Below are 12132 nucleotides of genomic sequence, written 5' to 3'. Positions count from 1 at the left end.
TTCTAACTATAACATTTTTATTTAAAACACACAATTAAGGCATAAATAATGTTACAAATAGTAGAAATATCAGAATTTTGTACGTTAATAAAAGAATGAATTTCTCAGTTAAACACGGGTTTGCTATCTTCTCTGTATGAAGTAGTATAGGCAATTTCTTAAGGTTCTGTTTGTGATTACCAAATCTTAAATGATGCGAAAACGAAGGCTGTGTCAGTCTATACACTGGAAATTTTCTTAGAATATCTTCTGTTACAAGAGTGTTGTGTAACTGATTATGGCTGGATGTAGGCTTAAAATGCACCATGAATCAGAGGTAACTTTGTACTGGCCTGCACAGCACAGCTGGAAGAATGCTTTGATTTATAAATCCAATCTTTTTAGATAAGAAAACAGTGAAACAGTGAGCCCATGGTTGTTATTAGCCCATGAATCTTAAAAAGAAATAATATACTAAAAGAGGTCTTAGCTCTAGCTTTGGCAAAGAGGAGCCAGTGAAAATCTGACCTATTTAGGAAGAGAACAGTATACAAGTTCTGAAATTACCAGCAGAGTTTTGACTGAAGGCAGGTAAGTCTTAGTGCAAAAAAAATTATAAACACGGACCTACCAAAATGCTACATCCATTCTTGTAAAAGACTATTCAAAACACAAAATCAAACAACATAGACAGAACTGAAATAAGTTTTCTGTAAAGTAGTCAAAGTAGTCCAGAAGACACTGCCACAACTGAGGAAAATTTGATATTGGGAAGACAGTCAACAAGTAAGGTATTTCTATATGCATAAAGTTAAGCAAGTAGACAAAAACCAAACACATTTATGTCGTATGCCATAACAAACAAGTTTTTCATATTGGAGCCCCTTCTCGAATGGAAATCTATAGTAGTGTGCAAATTTCATTCATTTTCCCACAAATGACATGAAATAAATTACATCTTGGAGAACATGAACATCACAATGAGGCCCACACATAGATTCAGGAAATAACAGATCTATATAATCATATCTTTCATCCTTGTAAAAAGTACTAAAATCCACATCTTTTTCAAAGTATCTATGATATTTAAAAAACTGTCATTACATGGTATTTATATCAACTTGTAGAGTTACACAAGTGCAAGCTATAACAACAGATGCTTCCAAACCTGAATGCTTAATGTGCCCTCTAACATCGATAGTTAAGTAGAAAATACCAAAATTTCCCACACCAGTGTTTTCAACTGTGAGGTAAGCATCAGAATCACCTATGGATCTTTTGAAAATGACCAATACAGGTTGAGTATCCTTATCCGAATGCTCGGGACTAGAATCGTTTCACATTTCAGGTATTTTCCAATTTGAGAACATTCTCAAAAATATAATGCGATATCCTGGGGGTGGGACCCACGTCTAAACACAAAATTCATTTATGTTTTCTTATACCCTTATAAGGTGTGAAAGTAATTTTATAAAACGCTTTTAACAATTTTGTGCATAAAACAAAGCTTGTGTTCAGTACTTATGTGTGGAATTTTCCACTTGTGGCATCACACTGGCACTCAAAGTGTTGGATTTTGGAGCATTTCGAATTTTGGTAGGAATGCTCAACCTGTACCAGGGCCTCTTTCCAATACACTAACTTAGAATCTCCTAGGTGGTGTAGACATGTATATGCTTTTAAAGTGTCATAATGATACAGCTGTAAACCCCTGGGTAGGAGGAACTACTGTTCTATCATAATATTTACAACTCAATGCTACTCAAAACGTGGTCCACGGATGAATGCAGTGAATGTTCACTACCAGTTCAGAGCACGTATAGCAATGTGAAGAGGTAGATTTAAGACTTTTAAAGCAATTTGGTAGTAATTTTATATCTACTGAATCTTTTTTTTTTTTTTTTTTGAGATGGAGTCTCGCTCTGTCACCCAGGCTAGAGTGCAGTGGCGCGATCTCAGCTCACTGCAACCACCACCTCCCAGGTTCAAGCAATTCTTCTATCTCAGCCTCTCGAGTAGCTGAGACTACAGGCATATGCCACCACGCCCGGCTAATGTTTGTATTATTAGTAGAGACAGGGAATCGGGAAAAATAAAAAAGTAGGTTTGTAACTTTACTTTGAACTTGTGGACACGCACGGTGGCTCACGCCTGTAATCTCAGCACTTTAGGAGGCCACCTGAGGTCAGGAGTTTGAGACCAGCCTGGCCAATGTGGTGAAACCCTATCTCTAATAAAAATTCAAAAATTAGCCAGGCGTGGTAGTGCATGCCTGTAATCCCAGCTACTCGGGAGGCTGAGGCACGAGAACTGCTTGAACCGGGATGCAGAAGTTGCAGTGAGCCGAGATCGCACCACTGCACTTCAGCCTGGGTGACAGAGTAAGACTCTGTCTCATCAAAAAAAGAAAAAAAAAAAAAATTAATTGAACTTGCAACTTTGCTTTTTTTAGTATTCACTTTATTTTTATAGTAATTCATTTTTTATTGTATTTTATGAAATTATCACTTTCCAACAAATTGGAAATTTAAGCACTACTCTCAAAACCTATGTATATCTTTAACATGCTATACTTTTATCTTTCATCTTAGCATGTCACTAAAGGAACTAGAAAGCATGACATCTAAATCTTAAAAACCCAAATATAAAGTTATGGTAGAAATGAACATTTAGTCAGCAAACGAAAAAACATCCAAATGATCTGGATAATAAAACAGGAAACAGGTCAATTCAATGTAAGTATTTATTCGGGGCCACTCACGTACTAAACACTAAGGAGAATTCAGTAACAGCACAACACATGAGGACACAGACTGTATTTTAAGGATTCAGAGTAACGTTAAATTATATAATATTTACTACCAGCACTGTAAAGCAAAGATAAATAAATTCCAAAGCAGCCATTTCAAACTAAAAAAACCCAAAAACATTTATAAAGCAATTATACATAAATTATATTTAATATTGTTTTTCCATGGAAAATCAAGCACATGCCAATACAACAAACATTAGGCTTCATAAAATCAGAAATTATAAGCAACAGATGCCTAAAGATATTTTATACAAAAACTTTTTCTCCTTTTGGAAAGAAAAAATTATACTTCACACAGGTTGGTTTATATAATGTAAACTTAATAGAAAACCTTATAAAGTTCTTATTAAATAAGGGATATCAAACTGAGTCGAAAATTATTAAATTCATCACTTTTTCAACATTTTTGTAGATCTGAATACACCTCGATTTATACTCTAACTCTAAAAACATACCTAAATACATTACAGTGAAGTACGTATGAAGTAACTGTGATCACATTTACCTCTTTTTGTTGCAGTTGATTTCGATAACTTGTAGACTGTTGCTTTATTTGAATCTCTGATGCTTCATGTTTCTCTTCTAGATCAGTACAAAGTTTCTTAAGCCTTTCATTCTAGAAAAAAAAAAGTATTTTCAACAAAAAGACTGCAAGTAAAACATGTAATTAGTTTTGTGCATGGCTTTATGAAAAACGTACTGCTTCCCCCCCAAAAAATGTCAAATATAAAAGGTCTCGGACAGAATTCTGGACTTCAAAATATGCTTTTAAATTAAAGTTAAAAATGCACTGACCAGCCAGGCACGGTGCCTCACGCCTGCAATCCCAGCACTTCGGGAGGCCAAGGCAGGCAGATCATGAGGTCAGGAAATCGAGACTATCCTGGCCAACATGGTGAAACCCCCATCTCTACTAAAATACAAAAAAAAATTAGCCGGGCATGGTAGTGCACACCTATAATCCCAGCAACTCAGGAGGCTGAGGCAGGGGAATTGCTTGAACCTGGGAGGCAGAGGTTGCAGTGAGCCGAGATCATGCCACTGCCTTGCAGTCTGGTGACAGAGCGAGACTCCGTCTCAAAAAAAAAGAAAAAAAAATACACTGACCATGTTTATATAGAATATGCATAATTCTAAACCAAACAGTGAAATAGTAACATTTTGCTCAGATTGATTTTCTGTTAAGGCCACTAATCAATGTTTCCCCAACTTTGTCTACCCAGTTCTAGCATACAGTAGTCAATACATATCTAGTAAATACATGGATTACATGTTTTGAGTTTTTGTTTTCTCCCCAAACAGAACTTTTTTTAAAAGAAATCCTTCTGGGTGAAGTACAGGGAGGAGCTAAAATCTCACATCGTTTGCTTGTCCTTCAGAGTCCCTGAAGGACCTCTGAAAAATCCAATTTGAAAACCACTACTAGAACTGCTTGAAAAAAGTTCAAAGTATACAAAATAGCCTAATTCAATGAATCTAGACATCACACACTGTCTTTTAAGATGTTGAAAAACATGAAAAAAATTACTCAAATTGTATGTACCTAAATATTAAATTATCTTAACCTATTATCATTCCTTATTTGAATGAAATAAGAAGAATATAATGGGGCAAGAGAAATGGACACTAAAACTATCTACAAAAAAGAATTTACAAATCACTGCAGATAACAATTTACTAAGCATTCTACTAATATACCCACAAACACAGTTTAACAACAATGAATGAGAAAAACGAGACTGATGGTGAGAAAGAAAGCTCTTGCTAAAAGGTGAAGACTTTTTCACTTTGGGGATGTCATTTGTTTTCTTCTTAGATTCTAGGAACTTCTGATGTCAACAGATGTGAAAATAATGATCCAGGAAGATTACATAAATTCGCAGAGAAAATCAATGGAATAATCAAAGGAATAATTACAAAATCCACAAATCCTAGTTTGGGACTCTATCCCCAGAAATCTAACACAGACCTTAATTATCCGGAAGAACTAGTAGTAAGAAACAGGACCAATGGTCACAACAGCTGATTACTTTCTATTCTATTGGCTGCTTTTGCATGATTTTCTGTAAGCTGTTAATAAGAAAAACACCATATATAACTTAGCAATATAATATACTGAAGTCAAACCCTGGTTATAAAAGATCACTTCAGGGTTTTTTTCCACACAAAAATACCTAAGGCTATTTATTTAACTCTGATTAATAAACAGAACTTTAAAACTTTGAATATGGTCAGTATCTACTTGGTTGTCTGCCCTCATCTCCATAGCCATATGAGAGTCAGAAAGATTGAGAAAAGGCTAGGCACGGTGGCTCATGCCTGTAATCTTAGCACTTAGGGAGGCTGAGGCAGGAGGATCACTTGAGCCCAGGCATTCAAGACCAGCCTGGGCAACATAAGGAACAAAAACTACAAATAGAAAAATTAGCTGGGTGTGTTGGCTTGCACCCATAGTCCCAGCTACTCAGGAGGCTGATGAGGGAAGACTGCTTGAGCCTGAGAGGTCATGGCTGCCGGAAGCCATGATCACACCACTGCACTCCAACTTGGGTGACAGAGCAAGACCCTGTCTCAAAAGAAAAAGAAAGGCTGAGAGAGCAAATGAAGGACAGTTTCTCTTCATGTGGCTGAATCCATAAAATATGAAGAGAGTTGCCAGAGATAATATTTTCTATTATATGGAATATGGAACAGAGGGGGCTGGTCTAAAAGGAGAAAAGAATAAATGCATGGAAAGAAGACAAGAGAGTACAAATGAAAAGAGAGACAGACTCCTGATGGCCTCCAGGTCTAGCTGCAGTCCCTCTAAACTCTGACTACATTTCTGCTGTTGAGTCCATAGGACACTCATATCTTAAAATATTCTGTCCTACTTAATCCTTGGTTACACCATTAGGGTCCACAGAAATCACTTTAATTTCTTTTTTAGGCAGTCCTAACTATTTGTAAAACTTATTCTTTCTGAGAGGTCTACCAACAAAGAGAAAATTTACTTAATTTCAAAAATAGAATAAAGCATTCTATCTTACAATTACCATAAGGATACCGTGGATCCTTTTATAAATCTAACAAAAATCATGAGATCATAATCAACTTGTATTTTCTGTATCTTAAAACATTTTGCTCTCTTACTATCACGGCAATTTTAAAAAAACATTTAAAAACTTATTCCCAACTATTTTAAAAATGACAATAAGAAAACGGAAAACCTATGAAATCACCTAGGAGAATGATACAATGGTAAAATAACCAGTTTTCTGACGGCATTGCCCAAAGTATTACATCTTTTTTTTCTTTTTTTTTTTGAGACAGAGTCTCACTCTGTCGCCCAGGCTGGAAGGTACTGGCACAATCTCAGCACACTGCAATCGGGCTGGAGTGTAGTGGTACAATCTCAGCTCACTGCAACCTCTGCCTCCCAGGTTCAAGCGATTCTCCTGCCTCAGCCTCCTGAATAGCTGGGATTACAGGTACACACCACCACGCCTGGCTAACTTTTGTATTTTTTGTACAGATGGCGTTTCACCACGTTGGTCAGGCTGGTCTCAAACTCTTGACCTCGTGATCCGCCCGCCTCAGCCTCCCAAAGTGCTGGGATTACAGGCGTGAGCCACCACACCTGGCCTATATCAACTTTTTAAAAGAAAACAGCTGTCTACAGACACCACTTTTTGCAGTTGTTTTTTTGTCTCTTTCATTGAAGACAGCTAAAAACTCAGAATTTTTAATTATTTGAGGAAGAGAAGAAAACTGACAAAGGTAAACATTTCACAATTATCAGACAACTCAGAAGATGAATGCAAAGAGACAGAGAGCAGCATCCTAGAGTCTAATGGTTATGGTGAAATGGACTGTAGAAGTGAAATCTTATACAAATCTTCAGATGGCAATATCCTGGATGAATTTTCTGAAAGTCAAGAATTGATGAGTGAACAATATATTTCTAAGAACAAAAAAGAAATATGGCTTTCACATCATTCAACAGGAAAATACTTTACTCTGCATTGTTTTGTGACAAGGACCTATACCATTTCATTTTGCTAAGCAGGTATGTGACAGTATTATTTATTTATTTTGAAACTGAGTCTTGCTCTTGTTGTCCAGGCTGGAGTGCAATGGCGAGATCTCGGCTCACTGCAACCTCCACCTCCCAGGTTCAATGATTCTCCTGCCTCAGCCTCCCCAGCAGCTGAGATTACAGGCATGTGCCACCACACCCAGCGAATTTTGTATTTTTAGTAGAGACGGGGTATCTCCATGTTGGTCAAGCTGGTCTCCAACTCACATGATCCACCCGCCTCAGCCTCCAAAGTGCTGGGATTACAGGCGTGAGCCACCGCGCCTGTCCACGTGACAGTGTTCTTTCATCATGTATATTTGTACACCAACATTTACTTGATATGTTCATATGTAGAAGGCTAAAGGCAGGTGTGTATACAAAAGCAACTGGGAGGAAACAGATGACACAGAAATGAAAAAAGCTCAGTGGACTGACCATTCTAATTGGCATTTATAAATCTAAGAATAAACATGCTTTGTAATTATGGAGCAAAGATGACAGCCATTATCTCTTCAATAAAATCATGAGCCATTACAATTTTCAAAAGTATTCATTTTAATGACACAATCAAGAACCAGGCTGGGCATGGTGGCTCATGCCTGTAATCCCAGCACTTTCAGAGGCCAAGGTGGAAAGACTGCTTGAAGCCAGGAGTTTGAGACCAGCCTGGTCAACAGAACAAGACATGGTCTCCACAAAAAAATTTATTTATTTATTTACTTACTTACTTATTTATTGGAGACGGAGTATTGCTTAGGCTGGAGTGCAGTGGTGTGGTCTCGGCTCACTGCAACCTCTGCCTCCTGGGTTCAAGTGATTCTCCTGCCTCAGCCTCCCAAGTAGCTGGGATTATAGGCGCCCGCCACCATATCTAGCTAATTTTTGTATTTTTAGTAGAGACGGGGTTTCACCATGTTGACCAAGCTGACCTCAAGTGATCTGACCACCTCAGCCTCCCAAAGTGCTGGGATTATAGGCATGAGCCACCGTGCCCAGCCTATTACAAAAAAATTTTAAAAATTAGCTGGGTGTGGTGTCGCATGCCTGTGGTCCCAGCTATTCAAGAGGCTGAAGCAGAAGGATCGGTTGAGCCCAGAAGTTTAAGGTTGCAGTGAACTATGATTGTGCCACTGTACTCCAGCCTGGGCAAAAAAGCAAGACCCTGTCTCACAACAAGCACCACAACAAAAATAACTAGAAGTAGTAATAACCTGAAATCTATTAGGGAGGTAACTGAAATTTGGAATCAATATTTTATTTTATGAGATAAAGATATTCCATGTTATGCAATTAAAGGTTAAAAAGCAGTTAACTGAATTCAAAGAACATTGGTTACTTTGAGTCTTTAAGGTTTCAAAACCAGAAAAAAATTACATAAAAATTTGGATTTGCTGTATTTAAATTATTAAAATGTCCTTTTCTTTTTTTGATACAAGGTCTTACTCTGTCGCCCAGGCTGGAGTACAATGGCAGGATCACAGTTCACCGCAGCCTTGACTTTCTGGGCCCTAAGATCAGGTAATCCTCCCACCTCAGCCTCCCGAGTAGCAGGGACTACAGACACCCACCACTATACCTTGGCTAATTTTTTTATCTTTATTTTTTGTAACCAGTCTCAAACTCTAGGCCTCAAGCCATCCTCCCACCTCCACCTCCCAAAGTGCTGAGATTACAGGCATGAGCCACTGTACCTAGTCTAGACACTAATAATGAATAAAACAGTAAAATTAATTTGCTATTCCTATATCTTTTTTTCTTTTTTTGGATGGAGTTTTTCTCTGTCACTCATGCTGGAATGCAGTGGTGTGATCTTGGCTCAATGCAACCTCCGCCTCCCAGTTTCCAGCAATTCTCCTGCCTTAAGCCTCCTGGGTAGCTGGGATTATAGGTGTGCGCCACCACATCTGGCTAATTTTTTTTATTTTTAGTCAGAGATGGGGTTTCACTATGTTGGCCAAGCTTGTCTCGAACTCCTGACCTCAAGTGATCCACCTGCCTTGGCTTCCCAAAATGCGGGGATTACAGACATGAGCCACTGTGCCTGGCTGCTATTCCTATATTCTTAACTTCTTTGTATCCAAATATTATTATTATTTTAGTGTTTAAAAAGCTCCAGGTTAAACACAATTGCATTCTTGATATTATACTTAGTCAGGCGCGGTGGCTCACGTCTGTAATCCCAGCACTTTGGGAGAGTAAGGCGTGTGAATCACAAGGTCAGAAGTTTGAGACCAGCCTGGCCAATATGGTGAAAATACATAATTAGCCGCGTGTGGTAACAGTCCTATAATCCCAGCTACTCAGGGGGCTGAGGCAGAGAAATTGCTTGAACCCAGGAGGTGGAGGTTGTAGTGAGCCAAGATGGTGCCACTGCACTCCAGCCTGGGTGACAGAGTGAGACTCCATCTCAAAAAAAAAAAAAATAATTCTTAAATAAATGTACCTCTGCAATTTAGTACGCTGTTAGAACACAGTAAACCCCGGATTATGATAAATTATTGATACTATTATTTCTACATTTGGCAGTTTTCCTACTTATACAGAAATAGAGATGGAAATATTAAAGAATAGCAAACTGCAGTATCAGGTAAATACATTTTTCATCTACAGAGGTTGATAAAAGCTCAAAAAACAATCGAGATTAAACAAGAAAAGAAAAAAAAGTGCTAAGCAGTACATTTAAAAAGAAAGGATCAAAATAATGTTTGTGTAACTTTCATGACTTTGAAAAAGAAAAATCGAAGTAGTCTTTGATTTTCCTTACCTCTGATCTCAAGATTGCATGAATGGCTTCAATTTCCTTTGTTCTAGAATCAGGTAATTCTGCTACAAGAGAAATATCAAATATTGAATATTTAATCAATACCATATGAAGTGATAAACAGGTATTTTCAGGAAAATATATTTCACTGAGTTTACACAGAATAGTAGGCTGATATGAGAGGATTCAGAAGAAAAAAATTACTTTATATCCATAACAACTTTTCACTGACACTAATGTTCTTCATTGTCATAAAAGTCATTCTTTTTGCCTATGCCCTCTGTCTTAGGATGTCTACCTTTACCCCTTAGAAATGTTCATTAAAATTTTGCTGTGGGAAATTAAGCTTTAGAAATTAAAACTATTTCTCTGTGGGCTTATGCTGCTATAATTTTAGATGAAACTTATTCAACTGGGGCTTCAGGCCTTATTTCTAACTGTAAGAATTAAAGAAAGAGGAGACAAACACAAAGGGTGGCTTGCCAGTTAAGACAGGTTTATTTTAGAGAAAACAAACCTGAGAGGGGCATTTGGCTGAGTTAGGTTAGAGGCACACTCTCTTCCAGACTAAGAGTTTTTAAGGATTTAGGGTGGGAGAGTGTATTAGAGGCTTACACTGCCTCTGTGTTTTTTTGTAGTGCTTATCTGGGAGGGAGAGTTGTGTGTTTGTTCCATTTTTTCTGGAGTTGCAGGCATACTCCCTGAATCTGCTTTAGCTTCCCTATTTTAGTGCACCTGAAGGGAAATGAAAGTGCTTATTAAGGCCCACTGCTTTAGTGGGGCCCATTGTATGAGAGTGAAGTTTGGCAGTTATCCAAGACACTTCCCCCCACCTCCTTTTGTGCCCGAGCACCCCCTCTGTATGTGTTTTACTGTCTGCTTTTTCTGGCTGCTTGTAGTTAGAAGAGAAGTGACTTCCTTGAAATGCATGAGGCTAGAAAGAGAGCTAGAGGTTGGGTGCGGTGGCTCACGCCTGTAATCCCAGCACTTTGGGAGGCCCAAGTGGGCGGATCACATGAGATTGGGAGTTTGAGACCAGCCTGGCCAACAGGTAAAATCTCATCTCTACTGAAAATACAAAAATTAGCCAGGTATGGTGGCGCACGCCTATAATTCTAGCTACTCAGGAGGCTGAGGCAGAAGAATCACTTGAACCTGGGAGGTGGAGGTTGCAGTGAGTCGATGTTGCCCCACTGCACTCCAGCCTGGGCGACAGAGTGAGACTCCGTCTCCAAAAAAAGAAGGGGAGCTGGAACTTAAAAGTGGCAGTATTTGTCTGAGATAACACTGTACCTGCTCTGTCACTAACTTCTGCTCTTAATACTATCAAATAATAAATGACCTCTAAACGAAGAAAAATATACTGAGAACACTTAAAGTAACATAGACGCAATTTATTAAAAATGTGAATGAGCTCAGTCTGGTTTTGTACATTTTCATTTTTTAATTTTCTCGGAGAAAGTCTCACTTCACTCTGCCACCTAGGCTGGAGTATAATGGTGTGATCATGGCTCACTGTAGCCTCAAATTCTCTCGCTTCAGCCTTCCAAGTAGTTGGAACTACAGGCACATGTGACCACACCTACCTAATTTTTTTACTTTTTTGGAGAGATGAGGTTTCACTATGTTGCCCAGGCAGGTCTCGAACTCCTAGCCTTAGGCAGTCCTCCACACTCAGCCTCCCAAAGTGCTGGGATTACAGGTGTGAGTCAGCATGCATGGCCCTTGGTTTCGTACATTTTCATTTAAAGTAGAGTCAGAGCCCAGCAATATCAACATGGTAACCACAAATGCTAGTAGAAAATCATCATCCGGCTGCTCTCGGTGGCTCACACCTGTAATCCCAGCACTTTGGGAGGCCGAGGCAGGTGGATCACTTGGTCAGGAGTTCAAGACAACCCTGGCCAATATGGCAAAACCCCATCTCTACTAAAAATACAAAAAAACTGGTCAGTCATGGTGGAGGGTGCCTGTAATCTGCAATCCCAGCTACTTAGGAGGTGAGGCAGGAGAAATTGCTTGAACCGGGGAGGCAGAAACTGCAGTGAGCCGAGATTGTGCCACTGCACTCCAGTCTGGGCGACAGAACAAGACTTGGTCTCAACAACAAAAAAAAAAGAAAAGAAAATCATCATCCAGAGTTAGATTTTTTTCCTAGGTACTAGTATTTTTTTCATTACTCACAGCTCCTTAATATAAAAATAACTTCTCTGGACTACAGTTTATTAGGAGTTTCCAATTTTTTTGGCTTCCCTGGGCCATACTGGAAGAACTGTCTTGGGCCATACATAAAATACACTAACGCTAACAATCGCTAATGAGCTTTTAAAAAAAAAAAAAAAAAACGCAAAAAAAACTCTTTTCGTTTTTTTTTTGAGACAGAGTGTCCCTCTGTCGCCCAGGCTGGAGTGTAGTGGCACAATCCCAGCTCACTGCAACCTCCACCTCCTGGGTTCAAGTGATTCTCCCAACTCAGCCTCCCCAGTAGCTGGGACTATAGGCCTGTGGCACCACGCCCAG

General features: G+C 38.8%; 1 protein-coding gene and 1 long non-coding RNA gene across 2 annotated transcripts in view; one reads left to right on the top strand and one right to left on the bottom strand.

Annotated features, from left to right (window-relative positions):
- Positions 1–12132, bottom strand: part of TRIP11 (thyroid hormone receptor interactor 11) — a 76663-nt gene that overhangs the window by 58803 nt on the left and 5728 nt on the right. The window contains exons 2-3 of the mRNA XM_011991764.1: positions 9616–9677; positions 3297–3407 (exon numbers count right to left, since the gene is read on the bottom strand). Of these exons, the coding sequence (XP_011847154.1) occupies positions 3297–3407; positions 9616–9677 (173 nt within the window). The remainder of the gene's footprint in view (positions 1–3296; positions 3408–9615; positions 9678–12132) is intronic.
- Positions 6086–12132, top strand: part of LOC105547957 — a 31430-nt gene continuing 25383 nt past the window's right edge. The window contains exon 1 of the long non-coding RNA XR_001007317.1: positions 6086–6123. This is a non-coding gene — a long non-coding RNA (uncharacterized LOC105547957). The remainder of the gene's footprint in view (positions 6124–12132) is intronic.

Source organism: Mandrillus leucophaeus, unplaced genomic scaffold (assembly GCF_000951045.1).
Source record: "Mandrillus leucophaeus isolate KB7577 unplaced genomic scaffold, Mleu.le_1.0 Scaffold4, whole genome shotgun sequence".
NCBI classification, from domain to species: domain Eukaryota; kingdom Metazoa; phylum Chordata; class Mammalia; order Primates; family Cercopithecidae; genus Mandrillus; species Mandrillus leucophaeus.
This window is presented reverse-complemented; position numbering and strand designations above follow the sequence as displayed.